Source organism: Musca domestica, unplaced genomic scaffold (genome assembly GCF_030504385.1).
Source record: "Musca domestica strain aabys unplaced genomic scaffold, Musca_domestica.polishedcontigs.V.1.1 8, whole genome shotgun sequence".
Lineage (NCBI taxonomy): Eukaryota > Metazoa > Arthropoda > Insecta > Diptera > Muscidae > Musca > Musca domestica.
Window position 1 is genome coordinate 8,184,521 of NW_026712409.1, and position 25,197 is coordinate 8,209,717.

The 25,197-nt window shown below is 36.6% G+C and overlaps 2 protein-coding genes across 2 annotated transcripts in view; one reads left to right on the forward strand and one right to left on the reverse strand.

The window, feature by feature from the left end:
- Positions 1–23,713, reverse strand: part of LOC101900102 (leucine-rich repeat neuronal protein 1) — a 62,494-nt gene extending 38,781 nt beyond the window's left edge. The window contains exon 1 of the mRNA XM_005187452.4: positions 22,677–23,713. The gene's annotated coding sequence lies outside the window, so the exon portion shown is untranslated. The remainder of the gene's footprint in view (positions 1–22,676) is intronic.
- On the forward strand, positions 2,012–4,683 carry LOC101899931 (lysozyme-like). Its single transcript, XM_005187451.4, has 3 exons — positions 2,012–2,299; positions 4,018–4,194; positions 4,428–4,683. Exons 1-3 carry the CDS (start codon positions 2,134–2,136, stop codon positions 4,574–4,576), a joined length of 492 nt encoding a protein of 163 aa, XP_005187508.1. The 5' UTR covers positions 2,012–2,133; the 3' UTR covers positions 4,577–4,683.
- Positions 23,714–25,197: the final 1,484 nt, after the last annotated feature.

The window sequence follows — 25,197 nt, forward strand, 5'->3', positions numbered from 1 at the left end:
TAACTCAAGGCTGGGGGTATAAATCTGTAGTCAAAACCGACTGATACTATTTTACTGGTTCTTTTATCTCTTGAAGAACCCTGACAATTCTTCTATCTAGAGAAGAGATCTAAAAGATTTCTTACTCCCGTAATATAATAAAAAGTCGTCACTAATTAAATTCAAAATTCAAGTTTGAGGTAATGTGTGGTACCTCAACATAAAAAATATTAGGCCTTTCAGGGACCTAGAAAGAAAAATTCCTTGAAAAATTCACAAGTTTTGACATTAAACCGGCCTTAAGAGGTTAGTGGACAATTTCTTAGTTCTCAACCGGATCTTAAAAATTTATGTAGAAAGCCTGGGTGAACCTTATGTCCCTTAGTGGTGCTTAGAAATTTCACGTTCCAAAGACAAGAAAGACTCAAAAACTGTTTTTGAAAATTTACGTGTAAGGACTTGATTCGAGATTTCGGGCCTTAAAGATTTCTTTACAAATCTGTCTTTTTAGAGAATGTTGACCTGCAATATATATAATATATTTTAAGAGCTCTTAAATGACATTTGGCAAAACCCAAAAAAAAAATCAAAATTTCTTTATTTTTACTTAAGAGGGTTTTTAAAATTGTTGCTTAAAAATTAAGGCCAGAATCGCAAACAAGTTCCTTCCAAAATCTAAGTTTTCTTAGCTTCAAATTTTCTAAAAAAAATTTTTTAACTTTTGTAAAAATTCCCCTTAAAAAATTCCTTAAAATTTTCCCTGAAATTTCCCCTGAAAATTTATGATTTTAACTTCAGCGGGTCATACATTTTTCCTTTAAAATCTAGGTTTTTTACCTTCAAATTTTGTATAAAAAAGAAACAAGTTTTAACCTTCGATAAAAATTTCCTTTAAAAAATCCTTAACATTTTCCCAGAAATTTCCCCTAAAAAATTAAGATTTTAACTTCAGCGAGACATAGGTTTTCTCGTTTTTACCTTCAAATTTTCAATAAAAAAACAAGCTTTAACTTTTTATAAAAATTCCCTTAAAAAAAATCCTTAAAATTTTCCTAGAAATTTCCCCTAAAAATTGATGATTTTAACTCTAGCGGCTCATACATTTTTCCTTTAAAATCTACGTTTTTTCCCTTCCAATTTTCAAAAAAAAAATAAAAAACAAGTTTTAACCTTTTATAAAAATTTCCTTAAAAAATACTTAACATTTTCCCAGAAATTTCCCCTAAAAAATTTTGATTTTAAATTTAGCGAAACATACATTTTTCTTTTAAAATCTACGTTTTTACCTTCAAATTTTCTAAAAAAAAAACAACTTTTTAAACCTTTTATAAAAATTTTAAAACTCTTATAAAAATCTACGTTTTTCTATAAAAAAAAACAAGTTCAACCCTTTTATAGAAATTCTCTTTAAAAAATTCCTTAATATTTTCCCAGAAATTTCCCCTAAAAATTTTTGATTTTAAATTTAGCAAAACATACATTTTTCCTTTAAAATTTCATTAAAAAATCCTCGATTTTACTCTAAAAAATTCTTTTTTAAAAGTCATTAAAAATTTTCTCAAAAAAAAAAAAAATCCACTTTTTTCACACTTGAAAAAAATTGTCTTCTTATAGATGATTTCTAAACATTCATCTTTAAAAAAGATGAAGAGCAGACCTCTAAAGCAGACCTCTAAAGCCCAAATATTCTTAAAACCCGAAAAACGCTCTAAGCTTAATCATCTCTCCCGGGGAACAAATAATCTTTGGCCTTGTCAATAGAACAACCGGTAAAAATCTCAGCAATCCCCCATTTCCTTATCTCCCAAAAAAAGCGACAAAAATGCGATTATTTAGTGATGCCTGTGGCAGAATATTTTATTCTTATCGCAAATTGCAAAAATACCCTCCTCTCTTACTCCGCACAACAGCCACAATGCAATATTTGCGAGTGACACTACAACCACACAGAGAATTCTGCGGAATAATCAAGATCAATGTTATTTTGAAAAAAAAAAAAAGCATTTCTAAATAAATCAATTTACGTTTTCAGTTCGTACACAGCGTTTGGATTTGTTGGAAGGTTTTTCGGAGGATTTTTGTTTCTTTCTTCAACGGGAGGAAAAAAAATAATTCCAAATTGTTTGTAGATTAGAAGTTAATGTCAGAGCAATTATGTATCAGCGTAAAAATAACAAATTGTTGCTAATATTTTTAATTACAACAACGATTCTGCTGCTACACTCGACTTCGAGGGTCCAGGGCAAGAAATATTTACGCTGTGAATTGGCACGCGAGTTGCTGGACAAATATCGGGTGAATAAGACATTCCTATCGAATTGTGAGTACAACTAAGTGATTTACAGTGGAGCCTCCCTAAAGTAGGCATAACAAATTTAATGATTAGTTTTTTCAAGTAATTTCTAAGTCATGAAAATATAAGCATACAGGGTGAGATGAAAAAAACTGCGACCAACTTCAGACTGCTGTCATTTCTAAGCCACTCGTCCGACAGCTGTTAAAATTATTCCAGTGACAGCTCATTATATCGTTTACAAGCGTACGCTAAGCATTTCGGTGAGAATTTTCCAGAAAAAAAGTTATTCGCGATGGAATTCAAGCGTGATGGTGTGGTTTCTTTATATTTGGCTGGAAAACCACAAGTGGCTATTGTAAGAGCACTCCAGCATTTAAATTTGAATAAATCTTTTGTGTCTCGTACCATCGCTTGGCGTCAAGGAAGTGGACGAAAGAAAATAACAACATCAGCAGAAGTGAATCGAAAATTAAAGAAGCGACTTGATCGAAACCCGCTTCGCAGTGGCCGAAAAATGGCTCGTGAGCTGAACATATTGCAATATCATTCAGCAAATATTGAAAAATGAGCTCGGGGTAAAGCCATTGAAATTCCAAAAAGTGCAAGAACTTACACCTCAACAGAAAGAAAATAGACTCAAAAGAGCTAAAGAGTTGCTTCGCTTGGGCGAAAGTGGTGAACTGGCCAAAAGTGGTGAACTGCCGAATTTGGTTTTCTCCGATGAGAAAACATTCGTTGTCCAGCAGTTTTTTCGTTGTCCAGCAAACAAAATGATCGTGTTTACTTGCCAAAGAGATCAGCTGAAAGTGTGCACCTACGGTTGGCCAACAGAACTCAAGCGCCGGCCATGGTGATGGTGTGGGCCGCCATAACAGCCGATGATCGCTCTCCGCTCATATTAATAGACCGTAGCATCGGAATAAATGCCGAATATTATCGCGAAAATATTCTGGAGGGTGTATTAAAGCCTTGGACACGCAAACATTTTGGCCGCAGACCTTGGACATTCCAACAGGACTCAGCACCATCGCTCTCTCAGCACGCGCCACCCAAGAATGGTTACAAATTAGAGGTTCCTCGCTTCATTTCCAGCGCACAATGGTGACCAAAATCTCCGGATGCCAATCCGTTAGACCATTGTGTCTGGAGTATTTTGGAAAGGAAGGTTGGCACCAAATTCCAAGCGCCGTGAATGGACCAAAATACCGCAGAGCACCCAAGAATGGTTACAAAATGAGGTTCCTCGCGCACAATTGCCACCAAAAACTTCGGTTGCCAATTCGTTGGACCATTGTGTCTGGAGTACTTTGGAAAGCAAGGTTGGCACTAAAAAATACCAAAGTCTCGATCACCTGAAACAAACGCTTCGCCGAGAATGGGCCAAAATACCGCACAACAACATTCGGGCAGCGTGTAACGGTTTCATTGGCCGTTTAAAGGCCATAATTCGTGCCAAAGGTGACAAATTCGAACAAATCTAAACTTATTCTAAAATTTGATGCTATTTCCGACATTTTTTGTTTTCATTAAAAAAAATTAAAAAAAAACGTAAAAATTATGGCGTTTGACTTTGTTGCAGTTTTTTTATCTCACCCTGTATTTATGTTTCTTTTTTAAGTAATGTTGTAGCCATGTGTATATATCCGTATATGAGAGTGTCTATTGGAAGATCCACTGTAATTTTTTTTATTTTTTTTATTATTTTTTTTACTTGACTTGACATTTTTTTCTTTATTTAATAGGGATCTGTTTGATAGAACATGAAAGTGATCGTGACACGAAAAAAGTAACCCCTCTGGGCAATGGTGAGAGAAAACTTGGCATCTTTCAAATTAGCAGCAAAGAATGCAATTCCGTGGATAACAAAGTGACGGCCTGTGATGTCCAGAAATATCCCTGCTGTAAAATTAAGTGTGAAAGTAAGGATTGCAGAATTTTTTATAAGGGCATGGTTATTTAAAAAGAAGTAAATTTAGATTCAGTGACAATTTTTTCAGTCACAAAATGTCGAATTTAGCTTTCTTTTAAAAAGAAACATTTGAAAAAATATCAAAAGTTCCTATATATTTTTTTTTACCTTAACCCATGTTCTCTTACAGTTATTTTTTTTTTTCATTTTTCTAAAATATATATATTTCATTATTCTCTACAGATTTCCTCACCGATGACATCAGCCAAGATGTGGAATGTGCTGTGAAAATCTTCGAAGCAAAAGGTTTCCAATATTGGAGCGGTTGGAGTACGTACTGTCGTAATCCCCAGAATCTACCCAATTTGGGTGTGGCTTGTGGGATTTATTAAAAAATAGTCCGTTACAAATATAAGTTCGATATAACCAGATCTTACCTAACTATTTATCAATATCACTTACCTGAAATAAAAAGAAAAAATATATTTTTAATAATAAAGTAACATTGAATAAAAAACAGAATAATTTAACATGAAACTACGAATGAAATCCAAGATCAAAAGTTCTACGGTTACAGAATAATAAAGGTGTGATCTAGAGAGTGAAAAGTGTACTGCAATATCAGAATGGGGTAACAGTGGTTCCGACTACTGTAGCCTATATGAGGATGAAGTAAAGTTATTATTTTTTCTGGGATGAGAGATCTCCAAGTGAAACAGCAGCCGTTTCCTGTGCAGATGCGTATCCCTCAACCAAACTACAAGAATGTCAAACAGTGTTCTCATTGAGCACTTAAAAATGTTTCTCTTAGAAAATCAAAAGCCATTCTTTTGCCATTCTCTTGCAGTACGATGTCTTATCAAAAGAATCAAATATCGCAGAGAAGACAAGCGACAGGTTTGCTCTCAAAAAAAAAAAAAAAAAAAAAAAACAAAGTTCTCATATCACACAAGTCGTCATCTCATAGCTAATGTCACAGAAGACAAACCAAACCCAGAGCTACGAAATGCTAGAGTGATGTTCACTATCCAAGCATATTCGAACGAGAGTGCTTCCGAGAATAGAAAAAGGGAATTGAATGAAATCTATCTTTGTCACACAAATAAGAGCGAGTACGCATTTCTTGTTTTCGAGTAGGATGAAAATATGACCGAAATTTGACACTCTTGCCGAGCCACCTTGTGGCGCATCTAAAAGAATATTTTTCAACTCGATTTTAGCATTGAAATAAAAGAAAAAGAGCAAAAGAGTCAAAGTAAAAAAAAAGAGAGAGTAAAATTTTTGTAAAACTCATACTCTTCAGTACTCCCGGGTATTTTTCACTCGCGAAGAAATTCGAGCTTGCCCAGAAGATTTTCTCACAGATGACCAAAAAGTGTTCCCATACAAGACATGAATGCTTTCTCATAGAAGACTAACAGGACTCTTCAGAAGTGACTTCTCAGAGAAGTTTTTTGATTTTTTTTCTTAGAATGCATGAAAAAGTTCGTCTCACACAGAATATCAACCTATCAGGGCAGGACATTTTTTGTGACCAAAAAAACTATTTCTTCTCACAGAAGTCTAGAAGATCAATATTTTTACTCACAGAAGGCGCAAAAGTGTTTTCAAAAGATCTCTTCTCATAGAATACTCTGAAGACTCAGTAATTAAAAGCCAATAGAGTTTTACTACTAGGCAGATTAAATTCATAAATGAGCCATGTCGGTCCACGTTTTCGTATAGCCCCGATATAACGGTACCCCGAGATATATTCGGCATTACCCAGAGAACTTTTTGTGTAACATTTCAGACAATTCCATTTAAAAATGTAACTAAAATCATCAAAATACGGAATGTTGGGATACCGAATGGAGGATATACGACATCGTCGGCCTATATAGACAATTCTCTTTCAGGGAGTTAAGTTCTCAGAATGAACTCCTTGTGTGGATTTTAAGCCAATTCCATTGACAAAAATACCCAATATCGGGCGGCACAATTGTGTGGGACCTACATCATATCATGGACCGATATAACCCATCTTTGAACTTGACTTGCCTGCAGACAAAAGACAGATCGGTGCAAAATTTTAGCTTCCTATCTTTATTCGTTTTGACTCTAGCGTGATTACAACAGACGGACGGAAAGACAAGGCTAAATCGCATTAGAATTTTTATACCCTCCACCATACCATGGAGGGTATATTAACATTGTCATTCCGTTTGTAACTCCTCGAAATATATTCTTGATCAGCATAAAATTGTAAGTCGATTTAGCGATGTCTGTCTGTCTGTTGAAATCACGCTATCTTTCGAATTTAGATAGAAGGCTAAAAATTTGCACACATGTTTATTTTTCCAGTAGGCAGGTTAGGTTCGTAAATGGGTCATATAGCCCCATATAACGGTACCTCCCGATATTCGGAATTTTAATGATTTTAGCAACATTATTCACCGGAAATGTTTCAAATTTCATATTTGAAATTCGAAATGGATACTATAGCCTAAGACAGAAATTTGTTTGTGAAGGTCCACGTCTTCGTATAGCCCTCATATAACGGTACCTCCCTATATTCGGTTTTTTAATGATTTTAGCGACATTATTAACCGGAATTGTTTCAAATTTGGTATTTGAAGTTCGTAATGGATTCTACAGCCTATGATAGAAAATTGTCTGTGCAGGTCCACGTCTTCGTATAGCCCACATATAACGATACCTCCCAATATTCGGTATTTTGACGAGTTAAGATACAATACCCGCCGAAATTGTTTGAGATGTCGTATTTGAAGTTCGTAATGGATGCTACAGCCTATGACAGAAAATTGTCTATGCTGGCCCAGGTCTTCGCACATCTCCGATATAACGGTACCTCCCTATATACGATCTTTTGATGATTTTAGCTACATTACTCACGGCTAATTTCAAGTTTCGAATTTGAATATGGTAATGACTTATAACGAACAATGCCTATGTAGGTCCACGTCGTATGTACCCCAATATAACGGCTATATTCAGTATTTTTAAAATTTTAACAGAATTTCTTAAGGATTTTTTTTTTTTTTTGAAAATTTCCAAATTCGTTCTAAATGGTGGAGGGTATTCAAAGTTCGGTCCGGCCGAACTTACTGCTTTTTAACTTGTTTTTTTTTTTTTGAGAATAAGTTACAAACGGAGCGACGAACTTAATATACCATCCATACTATGTATGGTGGAGGATATAAAATTAATATATGCAGGCCCACAGCTTCGTTTAGCCCCCATATTACGGTTTTCATTTAAGTGGTATTTTTTCGGAATTTGTTGAAAATGTTCAAGATCCTTTCAAATTCTGGAGGGTATTAAGCTGGTTTTTTCTTGTGTTCTTTTTTGACAACATACGTTTATACAGCGACGCACCTATTATTTTCTTTTCTTTCGAATATCTTTAGTTTGGTCTGTAATTTAACCATGAATCGTCTTAAAAACGTCCACCCAGCTTTTTACTTGTATCTTCTAACGTTAGATTTAGCGTTATGATAGAGTGTCCTCCATTTTTCCCTATTATCTGTTGTTGTTGTTGCTCTAACGTGTTTATCAAAAATTGTTTATGATTCGTACTGAATTTCTTTCCACCAAGTCTTTTCCTCAAGTTTCGAAATAGGAAATAATAACTGGGTTCCGCATCTGGACAAATTGTCGTATGAACCACAAATTTGGGACCCTCACCGACTCTTTTACTAATATAGGCCCTTCTGTAGACTTCTATTTTTTAATTCAATATTTTCATTTTCTTTTTTCTTAATGTTGTCATTTTCAAGCTTAGTTGCTTTGTTTCGCGAAGAGTGTGACATGAAATCTGATACTGCAACACTGTTGCCATTGAAAGAAGCCACCTCATCTTCGCCCCTATTCAAAAACAGCCTCCCAAGTTTCAAGACACATTAGTATTCTATCTAAATTTCCATCTAATGGACCATTTAAGTGGGCAGATTGAAATCGAAACTAATAATTAAGACAAACTATTGATACCTCTCTCTCTCTCTCTCTCTCTCTCTCTCTCCCTCTCTCTCTCTCTTCCATTCTCATCATCATGGGGTTTTATTATTTGTTTTATGGTTTATTAATTTGTTGACTTCGTATTTATGGCCTTAACTCGTTGCTGTTTTGATTTGGATTATTTGTTGTTGTTTTTTTTTGTTTTTGTTGTCAGTCAGTCATTCAGTCGCTCATATGTGGTCTTGCCATATTGGGTTGGTTAGATGAATGGAATGGATAATGCGATAGAGATCAATGTGGGATTATTGTGTAGGAGTTTCGTGTGGTTTTGCAGATGAAGAAAAAACAAGGCTGGCATGAAGACGAAGACGAAGAAAAAGAAAAAGACCGACATTGATTCTTCATCCCACTAATGACACAGAAAATCCAAAATCAAGCAGCATTTCGAAATACTCCGTATTTTAATTAACATGTTTCTGGGCGTTTATCGGATAACAAAGTTGTCGCCAATGATTTCCTGTTGCCATAAAAAAAAATGGAAATGTTGGAATCCATGGTAATTCCAAACCCAACTTTTAAATACTCGAAAAACTTTGTTTAGATTGTCGCTAGAAAGTTGGCTATTTCAGATTTACAAAATAATTTAGAGCATGCAAAGTATTTTATGCTAGAACTATTTTGAACAATTGTTGCCATGAATGGGCAAAGCGAAGACAAAAGGCTCTCCGTAACTAGACCCGCCAACCAAAACAATAATCTAACCTCACTTTACATATGTATGTATGTAACAACATAGAGACGAGTTGAAAGTCACCTGAGCGACTGGAGTGTGAGTCCGTGAGGTTACCACCAAACACTTCACAAAAAAAACGCTAACATCTCCACTCAAAAAAAAAAAAAATACGAGACCTCCGATGTTACGGTTTCGTATTTCTACCTGTCGCCCTATGCCACAACATCGTCGGTCTTTTGTGTGCCACAACTCATGCGCCGCCATTAGCATTGTCGTTTGGTGTTATGCAGCCATGTATGTCTGTCTGTCTGTTTGTTGCGATAGATATCTCTCTTTTTGAAATCATCAAACCATGTTTCCATAATCCGTTGTTGCTGTTGCCTCGTTTTGATGACTTGGCTACGAAGCCAAAACGCCGTGTGTCTGTTTTCCCAATTTCCATTTCCATTTATTACAAATATTATTATTTTTCTTTTGTTGAACTATTGAATTTTCAACTTCCGGTAGCTGCTTGTTTTGTTTAAACCAACAACGTCATCATCGATCGCTGATCATCATTAGTCAGCCCCAAATGAATGCACCCACCTCACTAACCAGCCAAGCAAACAAGTGAACCCAAACAGCCACCACAAAAAAACAAGCAAAGGGGGAAGAAAATAGACATGTGGCCAACTGGCATCGAGGTGTATCACAAAGTTGTAACTTGGCGTAACAGGTAACACCTACAAATGAACTTCCTATTAGAGGTTACACATACGAGGTTCAATCACATGGGGTAGACTTTAGAAAGTCAGGGGGAGTTCGAAACAGTTTCTCTCGATGGGAGAGATTTTAGAGGTTGTCTTCTAAGAGAAGACCTATAGCTCTCTTTTAAGAGAAGACCTATAGCTCTTCTATGAGAAGACGACCTATAGCTCTCTTCTAAGAGAAGAAGACCCAGAGCTCTTCTATGAGAAGAAGACCCAGAGCTCTTCTATGAGAAGAAGACCCAGAGCTCTTCTATGAGAAGAAGACCCAGAGCTCTTCTATGAGAAGAAGACCCAGAGCTCTTCTATGAGAAGAAGACCCAGAGCTCTTCTATGAGAAGAAGACCCAGAGCTCTTCTATGAGAAGAAGACCCAGAGCTCTTCTATGAGAAGAAGACCCAGAGCTCTTCTATGAGAAGAAGACCCAGAGCTCTTCTATGAGAAGAAGACCTATAGCTCTTCTATGAGAAGAAGACCTATAGCTCTTCTATGAGAAGAAGACCTATAGCTCTTCTATGAGAAGAAGACCTATAGCTCTTCTATGAGAAGAAGACCTATAGCTCTTCTATGAGAAGAAGACCAATAGCTCTTCTAAGAGAAGACCTATAGCTCTTCTAAGAGAAGACCTATAGCTCTCTTCTAAGAGAAGACCTATAGCTCTTCTAAGAGAAGACCTATAGCTCTTCTAAGAAAAGACCTGTAGCTCTTCTAAGAGAAAACCTATAGCTCTTCGAAGAGAAGACCTATAGCTCTTCTATGAGAAGACCTATAGCTCTTTTAAGAGAAGAAGATCTATAGCTCTTCTAAGAGAAGACCTATAGCTCTTGTAAGAGAAGACCTATAGCTCTTCTATGAGAAGACCTATAGCTCTTCTAAGAGAAGAAGATCTATAGCTCTTCTAAGAGAAGAAGACCTATAGCTCTTCTAAGAGAAGAAGACCTATAGCTCTTCTAAGAGAAGACCTTTATTCCGTGTCGTTCTCCAAATCTTTCTTCCCCATTCCCAATCACACCTCGTTAGCGGCTACATAATTCATACACGAACTACCATCGCCATTTGTATGACCACTCTTTCACACGCACCCGAGAAAAAGAACACTCATTGTTTAACAATTCTGTATTTTTAATAATTATTATTTATTTGTTATTTTATCTCTCTCAGGAAATTTGTAATGAATAAAGAAAACACCGTAATTTTTTGAGAATTATAGGAAACTCCAGCACCGGAAAATGCATTTTTTATTTTTATTATTTATGTTTGGTGTTATTATTATGCCTGCAACAACAACAAAAAGTACCCCATGTTTGGTGCATGTGTGGACGCGGATGTCCATATTGGTAGAAAAACGAAATGAGGATGGGGGGTGGGGGTCACAGTACTTGCATCCGATTTAAATCCATTTACATATTAAAAAATAAAAAACATACGAACATGCTGGGTTACAATGTGTCTGGGATGGATGTCCGTGTAACCGTCCATGAAGCACGTGCATTGGCATTTTAATGAGGCATTGTTTCATTCGTTGGAGGTTATTTTGGAGGGCATAGAAGGTATGGGATATGATGCGTTGTATTTTATACAAATTATTTAATTACATACGTTGATTTCCATTTTTATTATTCCTGAATATTAGTTGAGCCACAAACTTCGTTCTGTTTTCCAATTCTAATCAAAATTCTGGAGATTTGAAACTGTGGCATTTTCTCCTGAAGACCAGATTAAAATTATGCCCTCAAAACATGATTCAGCAAAACAAAAATTTCAATTTTTTAATTTAAAATTCAATCTGTTGCCACATCCACACACGAAAATAAAACAGAACATTTCTTAATGAAACTGCCTGACTGATGGCTACAAGGATGTGTTTTCATACCCACACGTACGCACGCATGCATGTAGACCCTCTCTGAATCGGTGTCTGAAAGGATGATGGGCAAAAATGACTCACATTGTGATTAACCGCCTATCTTCTACAAAAGCAGTGGTGGGGTTTTTGGAGGGAGATTTTTTTGAAAAAAAAAAAAAATGAAATTTGTTAAACTTCCTTGAAAAAAAAAAAAAAAAATACAAAAGACTTAAGGCACGAACCTGCAATAAAAATGAGAAAGAGAGAGAGAGAGGAAGAGAGAGAGAGACTATTTTGAGGGAAGTCATTTTCTAAAAAATTATAATTTGGCAAATTTCAATGAAAAAAGCTTCAGCTCCTCTGAGAGAAGACCTCCAGCTCCTCTGAGAGATGGCCTCCAGCTCCTCTCAGCGAAGACCTCTAGCTCTTTCAACTTTCGCTCTATGTGCTGACTCCCTTTTCTTCTATGATAAGATTTTCTAGTCTTCTTTAGGGCTTCCATGACAAGAACTTTCTATGAGAACAGATTCTGATCTTCTGTGAGTAGATCTCCACTTCTTGTAACAGAACACCCTCAAGCGTTCTCATCTTCTATAGGAAGACTTTCATGCCCTCTCTGATAAGACATGAGAACAGATTCTGATCTTCTATGAATAGATCTCCACTTCTTGTAACAGAACACCCTCAAGCGTTCTCATCTTCTTTCATGCCCTCTCTGATAAGACATGTTCGTCTTCATTGCATATGCATTTCCTATAGAATATGGGAAGTCCTTCTCTTCTTCTATGAGAAGACTATTGAGTGTGCTATTGAAAGAACTTCGGAACTTAGAAGGAAATTGGTTGAAATGAAATATTATCAAAATAACGAACAAAAGATTTAAGACACGAACCGACAATAAATCTGGGAGAGAGAGACTATTTTTAGGGAAACTTTTAGCACCTCTGAGGGAAGACTTCCAGAATTCCAAGATAAGACTTCTAGATCTTCTACTTATGTGCAGATTTCCTTCCTTTCTGTTAGAAGAACTGCTGGTCTCCTTTGGGAATGCGTTTGTCATCTAAAAAATACTTCATCTGAGCTCCTATGAGGAGATCTTTTGGTCTTCTATGAGAAGAGATTCTGGTCTCCTGTGAGTATATTTCCAGTTCTTCTAAGAGAACACCCTCAGACGTTCTCGACTTCGATGAGAAGACGTTTTCTGCTTAGGAGCTTAGAAGGCATTTGGTTAAAAAAGGGAGGACATGAAATATTATCAAAACAACGAATCAAAGACTTAAGACACCAACCTGCAATAAAACAGACAAGAGAGAGAGAGAAAGAGAGGAAGGGACATAATTTAAGGTTACATTAAGAGAACAGGATGCTTATTCCGAATTTCATGATCGTTTTGGTTATTCAAAATTTTGATTTTTTGTGGGGGAGGAACCAGAAGAAATGGTCCGATCTCTAGCATCTTTATAACAGATCTTGTGTTGATGAAGATATTGAGATGTGTCAAGTCTGAATGGAATCGGATTTTAATTTCGCGTTTTATGAGCTTCATGGTTATTCAAAATGTTGGCTCTTTTGAGGGGGAGGTACCACAAGGTTTGGACCAAAATATCCCATTTTCACAGCATATCTTGTATTAGTAGAAATTATGGGATGTGTAAAATATGAATAGAATCAGATGCTTATTTCGGATTTAATAAACGTTTTGGTTATTCGTAACTTTGATCCTTAGTGGGAGGAGGTACCAAAAGGAATGGTCCCATCTCCAGCATCTTTATAACAGATATTGTGTCAATAGAAATATTGAGATATGCCAAGTCTGAACGGAATTAGATGTCAATTTCGCTCTAGTCTTCATGGATATTCAATGTTTTGACCTTTGTGGGCGAGGTACCAGAAGAAGAGGAACAATATATTCCATCTTCATACCAGAACTTGAGTTAATAAAAGTGTTGTTATGTGTGTAATTTGAAGACAGTCGAACCCTTACATCACATTTTATAAGAGTTGAAATTATTAAAAATGTTGACCCTTTGTGGGGAAGGTACCAGAAGGAGTGGACCGATATTGTCCATTTTCGCGCCTGACCTAGCACTAATGCAAATACTAGGATTTGCAAAGTTGGAGCAAAATCGAATTATCCTTTCTCTCTTTGTGCAGTAAAATATTTTCATTGAAAATTTCGACCTTTTGTGGGGGAGGTACCAGAAGGATTGGACCGATATTTCCCATCTCCGAACTCGATTTAAGTTTGATAATAATATTACGATGTACCCAGTTTGGATCAAATCGAATGCTCCCCTTGAGAGTTATAGTGAGCACCAGCCAGCCAAGAATACGCATTAGGATTGGTAAGGACTCTTTTGCCGTTTGTTATAAATTGCAATTGAAAATTGAGAGAGATTATAAGGAGACGAGCATGTATGAAATCTGGACCTTGGAAATCCCAGCCGTATGTCTGAGGGTATAAAGAGACTACGTGCCGTTTGTTTTCCCAGCAGCATAAGGATACGACCATGCATGACATACAGTGCACGCCATCCAATCTGGCCCTTGAAAATTCTCTTTAAGAATGGAGCTAACTTTCCTGCATGTAGTTCCAAACAAAAGACTTAAGACACAAACCTATTAAATTTGACAAAGGTGGAATCTGTCCCTGTTTAATTTAATATTAATTTTCCTTTTAGTTAGAATTGATGGGTCAAAATTTCTTCCTAAAACATATTTGTACTCCCTCCAAAATTTGTCCTAAAGAATATTATTTTCTCCCCCTCAAAATCGTAACTTAACTCAGCCTATGGCAAACCACACTGGCAAATGATTCAATTATTTGTGAATGTCTGAATTTACGAATTCTGTTTAAAAACCCACCACACAATCCCAGAGACATGTGTCTATATTCACAATAAAGAATTGGAATTGTCTTGAGATTATGGAGTACAGCAACAACAAAGATCAGAAAATAAAAAAAAAACAACACACAAGACAAAGCAAAGCGAAGAGTCTGCATAGAGACCCCAAAAGACCCACTGACAAAGCAATAAAATAAAAATCTACATGAAATGGCACAACATCTCAAATCGAACGACAACCAGACGAACAAACATAATTCTACTTCACGCACAACAAAAATTGCTTGCAGATCAGCAAAACCAAAAACAAAACAGAACAACAAAAAATCCAATGCAATTGTCGCCTACAAACCAAATAAGCAACCGAACCGAAGTTACCAAAAGCAAACTGAATGGCTGCGGGCATTTGGTCACAGCTGCTTTAAATTATCCAAAAAAAAAAAAAAAGAAAAAAAAAACACGAGAAAAATAAAACATTTCACAGTTGTCTGCAGTTGGGACGGACAGACGCCGAGACGTATGGACTGATGAACAATCATCAGTGTATCTGTTTCAAGTAAATACCGGCCAAACACAACGAACCAAATGATGGAGGCATGAATGGACAGACGGCCATGCGGAGCAAACAATGAATGAATGAATGGATGGCTAAAGGAATGAATGAAACAGTCAGCCAACCAAGCAGCCTGCCACAATGGCAGCAACAATGCATTGGACCTAAACGAATTGTAAAGAATTTACATTTGAGGGTTTCTTTTTCTGCTTCCCTACAACATCCCATGCTTCTGTTGTTGTGTTCTCAGTTTCCAATTGAGTTCTTGTGTGAGTGTGTCTCTATGTGCTTTTCTGGGGCCCTACATATTGTTTTAAGACGGAAGCGGATGTTTTAAGAACGAGAACAATACAAAACAAATTCAATTCAATTCGATGCCATTTAAATGAAATAACAACCACAAATTGTAAAGGGAATAAAAAGGAAACTACTCAGAAGCTTGCCAAAAAAAAAAAAACACCAAAGAGAGGGATTAGAGAGAAGCAGAGAGATTTAAGTCATAACAAACCATGGCTCTATTGTCCACCAACAACTCACACACAGAGAGAGAGAGACAAATAATAATCATGTCAATGGAGAGCTAAGCCGATTTATTTGGCAAAACAAACAATTAAATTCATGTTGATATGTCTAGAATTACCCAAAAAAAAACACACACTCACACGCAAAGAGAGGGACGCACAAAAACAAAAGACTTAAGCCACAAACCTTATTTAGAAGCGCCAAACAAATTTACTCAACTGATTATCTCATTTGGAGATGAAAAATAATTAAAATCGACAACAAATTTATAATTAGAAAATACAATTATTTTGCCACCAACATAAAATATCAACTATAACAACAAAAACATAAGAAACAAACAGCAGCTGTCTTATTAACTCGCATTAATATTCTCCAAAGAGAGACAACTTTTCAACATTACAAGATTATGTTTTGCGACCAAACAGAAAAGTTTCTAGGTTTTCTTGTATACCTCTACTGGAAAATTGATAACAAAAACAAGAACAACAACATTTAACACCCACATCTTTCCTCGTGTCTTTTCTTAACACACCTAGAAAAAAGCAACAATCTAAAATTTGTTGCTTTGCAAATCAACTTTATAGACTCTCTAGCCTCCAGCTCGGCTTTGTAGACTCCCTGGCCTTCAGCTTGGCTTTATAAACTCCCTGGCCTTCAGCTCGTCTTTACAGACTCCCTGGCCGCCAGCTCGGCTTTATAGACTCCCTGGCCTTCAGCTTGGCTTTATAGACTCCCTGGCCTCCAGTTCGTTTTTACAGACTCCCTGGCCTTCAGCTTGGCTTTATAGACTCCCTGGCCTTCAGCTCGTCTTTACAGTCTCCCTGGCCTTCAGCTTGGCTTTATAGACTCTCTGGCCTCCAGCTCGGCTTTATAGACTCCCTAGCCTTCAGCTTGGTTTTATAGACTCCCTGGACTCCAGCTCGTCTTTACAGACTCCCTGACCTTCAGCTTGACTTTATAGACTCCCTGGCCTCCAGCTCGTCTTTACAGACTCCCTGGCCTTCAGCTTGGCTTTATAGACTCTCTAGCCTCCAGTTCGTTTTTACAGACTCACTGGCCTTCAGCTTGGCTTTATAGACTCTCTAGCCTCCAGCTCGGCTTTGTAGACTGCCTGGCCTCCAGCTCGTCTTTACAGACTCCCTGGCCTTCAGCTTGGCTTTATAGACTATCTGGCCTCCAGCTCGGCTTTATAGACTCCCCGGCCTTCAGCTTGGCTTTATAGACTCCCTGGCCTCCAGCTCGTCTTTACAGACTCCCTGGCCTTCAGCTTGACTTTATAAACTCCCTGGCCTTCAGCTCGTCTTTACAGACTCCCTGGCCTTCAGCTTGGCTTTATAGACTCTCTAGCCTCCAGTTCGTTTTTACAGACTCACTGGCCTTCAGCTTGGCTTTATAGACTCTCTAGCCTCCAGCTCGGCTTTGTAGACTGCCTGGCCTCCAGCTCGTCTTTACAGACTCCCTGGCCTTCAGCTTGGCTTTATAGACTATCTGGCCTCCAGCTCGGCTTTATAGACTCCCCGGCCTTCAGCTTGGCTTTATAGACTCCCTGGCATCCAGCTCGTCTTTACAGACTCCCTGGCCTTCAGCTCGGCTTTTTAGACTCCCCGACCTTCAGCTTGGCTTTAAAGACTCCCTGGCCCCCAAATCAACTTTATAGACTCTCTAGCCTCCAGCTCGGCTTTATAGACTCACTGGCCTTCAGCTTGGCTTTATAGACTCCCTGGCCTTCAGCTTGTCTTTATAAACTCTCTGGCCTCCAGCTCGGCTTTACAGACTCTCTGGCCTCCAGCTTGTCTATATATACTGCCAACTTGTTTATATGGACTCCATGACCCTCAGCTCGTATAAATGAAGCCTTAGCATCCAGCTCGTCTATAGCAAGTCCCAGGCATCCTACTCGTCAATTTGAGCTCTGTGACCAAATTGGACTTCAGCTAGAATATACATTACATGTGGACACCCTGGTAACCAACTCGTCTATATAGACTTTCTGACTTCCATTAACTATCAACTACTCAATTTTTTTATTAAAAACAGTTCATATTTGGAAAAAAATTGAACATCATTTGAATCCCAATGTTGCTGTATGCAAATTTATAATTGATGGGATGGAGATTGATTTGATATTCAAATAATATTCGTAAATTTGAAAGATTTTTGCTTTACAAATTTATTTGAAGTGTTTACAATTGCCCAACTTCAAAACTTTGTGTTGCATTTCAATTTATGCCATTTTCTGCTGTAAATCTTAAACAGATTTATCTTTAGGTGTGTCCTTGGGCCGCTTGATTCTAAGCCAAAAAGAATCACCGGCGAATTGCAACATCAACATTTTGCAACGTTACTTTTTTGCAAATTAATCTACTTCATCTTAACTATGACTCAATGTCATCAGCATCATCATCGCCACCGTCGTCGTTGTCGTCTCGATCATCTGCAACAGCATTGGGCAGAGAGTCAGTCGTGTGACATATTATTTGGGGAATGCACGACAGGGACCACCTACATATCTACAATTTTGATTTTTTTTTCAACCGACTTCAATTTAGCGAAAGTAGCATTCGTTTAGGCAACTTAAAGACTGAAGAGCAGAACAAAGATTTCATTGCTGAACAGATTTTGTTGTTGCTCGCATAGTTCTCTCTATCTCTCTTGGTTGGCAGTCATCATTGGTGCTGTCGTTGTTTGTTTTTTTTTTTTTTTTTTTTTTTTTTTTTTGGAAGGGGCTTTCGATTTAAGTCAACTGTTGCACGCCTACGTTAACATTTTGCTGGGATTTGTTGTACTAGTTATGTTGTTGTATTTAGATTTGTTGTTGTTGTTTTTTTCGTTTAATACACAAATCCTATGTGTGTTTGTGTGCAACCCCATAAGTTTCACAATTAACCAAGAGCCCCATGGACGACGACTACAACAACGCTCCGTCTTTAACATCAACAACCTGTGTGGGTTTTGAACTTGGAATGACTTGAAACGACGTCTTGGCATTTAATGTTGTAAAACCGAAAACAGCCAAAACCAAACCAAAAACAAAAGCAACAAAAAATAAAGAATTTCTTTTTTAATTTATTTGAAGTTACACAAAGTCGAGTGCTCATGGTAAGCTTGTCTTACTTAGGCCTACATCATCATCGTGAGTGATGCTTGAATCGAAGTTGAATTTATTGAGAAATCATTTTTTGAAAAAAAATTTAAATATTTTGAAAAATTAAATGAATGAAAATTTTGAGAATTATTTATTCTTTTCAGAAACTCCTCTTGAGGCCTTGCATGAAAATTGTCATCCTCGGCTTGAATTCTATATTGAAATGAAGTTTGTGTCCTAAGTCTTTTGATTTAAAAGCTTGGGTTATTCGAAAGAAATTGACGAACCGAAGAAGATTTCTAGAAATAATAAAGGTGGTATTCTAGACACAGAAGAGGAGCAGGATATGTTCTATTCTCAAAGATCTATCAAACGACAAAGGCATAGAGAAAACCGGTTTTTTTTCGTGGACCACCTTCTAGAGATATTTTGAAAATCTCTCATCTGTAGATGACTTTTTGGAACAATTATGTTTCTAGAAGAAGGAAAGGTCTGACTGAATTGTCAATGACCAGGGAATACCTAGACCAAGAATCTTTAGGGTTTCTGATGGTGTGAAGCAGGGACGTCCGCAGGTGGGGGTCTGGTACCCGGGCCTTTTCACTTTGAGTACCGCGTTGGTGTGAAGAGATGAGATAAAATATAAATTTTAGAGATTGGTACTTTAAAATTACAAAGAAGTAGTGCCGATTTTTTATTTTTTTATTTATTTATATTTTATTTATTTGTTTATTTATTTTGAGCGAATGCTAGAATTTACGACTTTGAATGTGTTTTTCCGGAAAACACTAAGGAAGAGTCCTAGAAAATTCGTACTCCAGGGTATGAAAAGTAACAAAACGTACAAAATGCTGAGGCACCGTTACTAAGTGATCGGTAAGAGCTACTCGTAGCAATAACGGAGAAATACAATAACGAAGCATTCCTTTGAAATTCGTACTTCAAGGTATGAAAAGTACCAAATGGTACGGTACCGATACTAAGTGATTGATAAGAGGTAGAACATTGATTGTCTGCATGGCTGCCAACGTCCGAGCGGAGGAAATCCACAAGGAATATTTCTTGGAAATTCGTACGTCAAAGTTACGAAAAGTACTAATATGAACAAAATGGTACTGCACACAAAAAACACATTGTGGGTTGAATCCATCAGATTACGAAAGTAGAGATAAAACAAGAAAACACGTGTATCGGCGTTTTTTAACGCCTACAATTGTAGATAGAGTTTTGAAATTTGAATTATATCCAGAATCATTGGTACAGAAATATCGGTCCACTATTATCCCTTGTAGGGATAATTCCGATCTCAAAAATGTTTTACGTTTTGGTCAAGTTTTCCATTAAATGTTGGAATTTTTATACCCTCAGCCATATGGCTAGACAGGGTATATATCATTGGATACGACCAAAATGTGCTTAGTCCTTAGGTCTCTTTGGACCAAATCCGTTTCAGGACATTTGGAGTCGATGTGATGTCCGTACATCTGTCTGGAAGTATCCGAATTGATCCAAAATTGGTATATCGTAATATTATTGTCAAACTTAGATCGAGTTCGGAGATGGGCTATATCGGTTCACTCCTTCTGGTACCTCCCCCACAAAATGTCAATATTTTCAAAGAAAATAATTTACTGCACTGAAGGGGAAAGGATAATCCGATTTTGCTCCAACATTGTAAATCCTAATATTTCCTTCACTGCTAGGTCAGGTGCGAAAATGGACAATATCGGCCCACTCCATCAAGTACCTCCCTCACAAAGGGTCAAAATTTGGAATAATTATAACTCTTATAAAATGTGATGTAAGAGTCCGATTATCTTGAAATAACACACATCACAATATTTTCATTACCACAAGGTCTGGTATGAAGATGGAATATATCGGTCAACTCCTTCTGGTACCTCCCCCACAAAGGGTCAAAATTTGAATATCCATGAAGCTCATAAAACGCCAAATTAATATCCGATTCCATTCAGACTTGGCACATCTCAATATTTCTATCAACACAAGATCTGTTATAACGATGGTAGAGATCGAACCATTTCTTCTGGTAGCTCCCCCACAAAGGGTCAACGTTTTGAATAACCAAAACGTTCATAAAATCCGAAATAGGCGTCTGGTTCTCTTTAAATTACACACATCAAAATATTTTTATTAACCCAAGATCTGGTGTTAAAGTGGGATATATCGGTCCACTCTTTCTGGTACCTCCCTCACGTAGGGTCAGCATTTGAAGCTCATAAAGCACGAAATTAACATCATATTCCACTCAGACTTGGCACATCTCAATATTTCTATCAACAAAAGATTTGTTATAAAGATGGTAGAGATCGAACCATTCCCTCTGGTACCTCCCCCACAAAGGGTCAATAAAATCCGAAATAAGCATCCGGTTCTCTTTAAATTACACACTTGACAATATTTTGATCAACTTAAGGTCTGGTGTGATATTGGGATATATCCGTCCATTCCTTCTGGTACCTCCCCCACAAAGGGTCAAAATTTTGAATATCAATGAAGCTCATTAAATGCGAAATTAACATCCGATTCTATCCAGACTCGGGACATCTCAATATTTACATCAACACAAGATCTTTTATAAATATGGTAGAGATCGGACCATTTCTTCTGGTACCTCCCCCACAATGGGTCAATGTTTTGAATAACCAAAACGATTATAAAATCCGAAATAAGCATTCGATTCTCTTAAAATTACACACATGACAATATTTTTATTAACCCAAGGTCTGGTGTGAAATTGGGATATATTCGTCCACTCCTTCTGGTACCTCCCCCACAAAGGGTCAAAATTTTGAGTACCCATGAAGGCCATTAAACGCCAAATTAACGTCCGATTCTATTCAGACTTGGTACATCTCAACCATTTCTTTTGGTACATCCTCCACATAGGTTTCAAGATTTTTAAAAAACAAAACGCTCAAAGAAATCGAAATAAGCATCCAACTCTCTTCAAATTTCGAAATTCATGATTTCACATAAAAATAGATATAAATTTTCGATTTCTTTTGAATTTCGAACATATCTATGTTTTTTCTGTATTAGCAGAAGTATGAAAATGGAAAACTTCGGTCCGCCACATCTGTTACCTCACGCATATTTCCACATTTTCCAAAAATTTTGCACATATCTCTTATAAAGAATAGAAATTAGACGATATAGTCCAAATCTGGCATGTTGTAATATTTATATCACTCTTAGGTCAGATACAAATTGGTCAATATTTGGAACCTACCCCATAAAGGCTCACCAGTTGGAATAATCATAACTCAAGACTGGGGGTATACATCTTTCGGCAAAACCGACTGATACTATTTGACTTGTTTTTTTTTTTTTTTAAATAGCGTTTCCTCCCAGAAAAACAACAACATTTCACCAAAAAAAAATCAAGTGGGTTTGAAAGTGCGTGGTATAATTTTGGAATATTTATTCATGCATTCCTTGTAATTTATGCCAAGCCACCAAAGGTAAGGAAATATAACTCAATTTTGGGTTTGATTCATAAAAAAATTTATGAGAATTGGTAGGTACGTACGTACGTGCGCGTGTGTGTGGGGGACATAATTTAATGCATGTTATGCAAATAACTCTTCCAGATTTTCGTCTATGTGAGGTTGTCACCAAAATGTGGTATAGTAGAAACCTCCACGATGATCATGATAATGTAGGCTGGCTTACAGATCACAGCTAGAGGACGATTTGAGTTTAAAGTCTTAAAATTTATTTTTTTTTTATTTTTTTTTTTTTTTTAATTTAAAAATATTTTTGAGAGTTTCCGCTTAACATAGATAGCAAAATGAGGTATATATGTATAGAGTAGTGCCATTATAAAAGTAGTTTCAATTAACACCAAGTGAACGTGGGAGGTTGGAGTTTCTTGTTTTCTTTTCAATTCTGTTTTTTCAACAACAACCTACCAAAAAGAGTAGGTTGTATTTGAACAAAAAACAACAACAAGAACACAACACCAACAATGTTTTGTAAAAGCCAGATAGAAATATTTTATTTGTGAGTAAATGACAACAACACAAACAAACTATGCTGGCAAAAAGGCATAAACAAAACGGAACAAAAAACCCCAAGCAAGTTCGCCTATTTAAAAAAAATCTGTTGAAGTATTTTATCAGAAAATAACTCTATGACTCAGAAAGAGTAAAACAAATATTTAAAAAATTGTACTTACGTTTTTATGAAAAATTATTTAAATCCCAATTTCTGTTGCTTTCGCAAAAAGCAGCAATGGGTTTGCCCTTCTCTTTAGTTGTTCTATCCGAAAAACGTGGGTTGAACAATAGATTTTTTTACACACTCTTGCAGCTGATCTCACTAAAATCCCCTGCAGCTGCCTATTGACATTTTATACGTAACACGGTAAATGTGTGTGACAGCACACAGATCGCACATTCAACAACAAAACGAAACGAAATAAAACAAAACTACTGCAGGTCTTCTAAAGCACGTTTAATGCCAAATTACAGCATTTTATCATGTTTTCTGTGGTTGTTGTTTTTGTTGTCGTTGTTTCTCAGTTTTTATTTATTTTCTTATTTGTATTTTTCTTTTCGTTTTTGCAATTTCGCAAAGCACAACCGCCACAGATGCGTAGATGTTTTCGTTTAAGCAGAACAAAAGACTTAAGACACAAACTCATTGAGTTACAAACGAACAATGTACACACGCGAGAGAACCAGCAACGGCAACAGCAACAACAACAAATGACTGAATAACTGAATGAATGAAACTGAATGACGAATGACTACAACTCACTCTCGGCCTCTTTACCTCTTGCACTCTCGCTCTCTCTCACTCACGGTTAATCACTCTGTTGCAATTGAGCTGCACTTCTCATTTGTGAATTTACCATTTAAATTGAATTGCAATTGAAAAAAATGATTTTTTTTCACTTGTTCTATTTTTATTGTTGTTTCTATTTATTTTAGCTTTTCACAATGAACTCGCATTGATTTTTTTTTTTGGAGAAACACATGCTCTGATAGTTGCATTTATTGTTGTTTTCTTTTTCAATTCAATTGCATTATTTTTTGACAAATAATTTTTCTATTGCATTTTTATTAATTTGTATTTTTTTTTTTTGGTTTTTTTGCTTAAATTCCCACTCGTTTTGTTCACCAAGATCTCACACGACCAACACACCACCGACCATTCGCTTTGAAGTGAATTTCATAACTTAACCAATGAAATGTTTTCCAACTGCATTGAGGCAATCGTGTGTTCTGTTGAACGAACGAACCAACAAACGAACATCAAAGAAGTTGTAAAGCACCATTGATGTCACAACATGTTGGATGTTTGATCACTCTATAGAAGGTCTAGCAATAAGAAAGCTCAATGAATCTACGATAACATACAAAACACTTCTACATAATTCAGACCCCTATTTTAGAAATTAATACAAAATGTTGGGTTATTCAAAATTTCCATAAATAAGAGCGAGCGAAGAGAGCAGTTTTGCCTCTCGACTTACTGGGAAATTGTTGTCAGTTTAAAAGGTTCTTTTTTTGGTTCTTTTTTAAAATATGCTTAGAAATTCATCTGTAAACGGATCGTAGCAAGTCAAAATATTATACAAAATTATTTGTCATAAAATTCTACAATTGGTCCTAGAAGATGTCAAGAGCCTTCATCTGACATAAGCCCCAGGAATTTATATACATTAAAAAACATTTTAGGGTTCAAGCCTAATTATACCTTCATCCATATGGCTAGAGAGGGTATTTGATACGGCCAAAACGTATCTCATCGAAATAACGGTTTTAGACCCTAGGTCACTTTGGACCAAATCCGTTTCAGGACATTTGGAGCCGATCTAGCGAGGTCCGTCTTTCCATCTGTCTAGCTGGCTGGTGCGCACGATAACTCTCGAAGGTAGTATTTGTTTTGATCCAAACTTGGTATATCGTAATATTATTGTCAAACTTAGATTGACTTCGAAGATGATTCACTCCTTCTGGCACCTCCTCCACAAAATGTCAACATTTTCAAAGAAAATAATTTACTGCACAGAAAGAGAAAGGATAATCCGATTTTGGTCCAAGTTTGCGAATCCTAATATTTGCATTAGTTCCAAGTCAGGTGAAAAAGTGGGCAATATCGGTCCACTCCATCTAGTACCTCCGCCACAAAGGGTAAAAATTTCGAATATTCATGAAGCTCATAAAACACGAGAGTAAAATCCGATTCAATTCTGATTTGGCAAATGTAAATATTTCTACCAACACAAGATCTATTATAAAGATGGTAGAGGTCGGTCTACATCTTCTGGTACCTCCCCTACAAAGGGTCAACATTTCGAATATTCATGAAGCTCATAAAACACGAAATTAACATCCGATTCCATTCAGACTTAGCACATCTCAATATTTCCATCAACACAAGATCTTTTATAAAGATTGTAGAGATCGGACCATTTCTTATGGTACCTCCCCCATAAAAGGGCCAAAATTTTGAATAACAACGATCAGAAAATCTGAAATAAGCATCCGGATCTCTTCAAATTACACACATCAAAATATTTTTATTAACCCAAGGTCTGGTGTGAAAATGGGATATATCGATCCACTCCTTCTGGTACCTCCCCTACATAGAAGCCAAAATTTTGAATATCCGAGAAGCTCATAAAACGAGAAATTGACATCGGCTTCCATTCAAACTTGGTACATCTCAATATTTCTACCAACACAAGA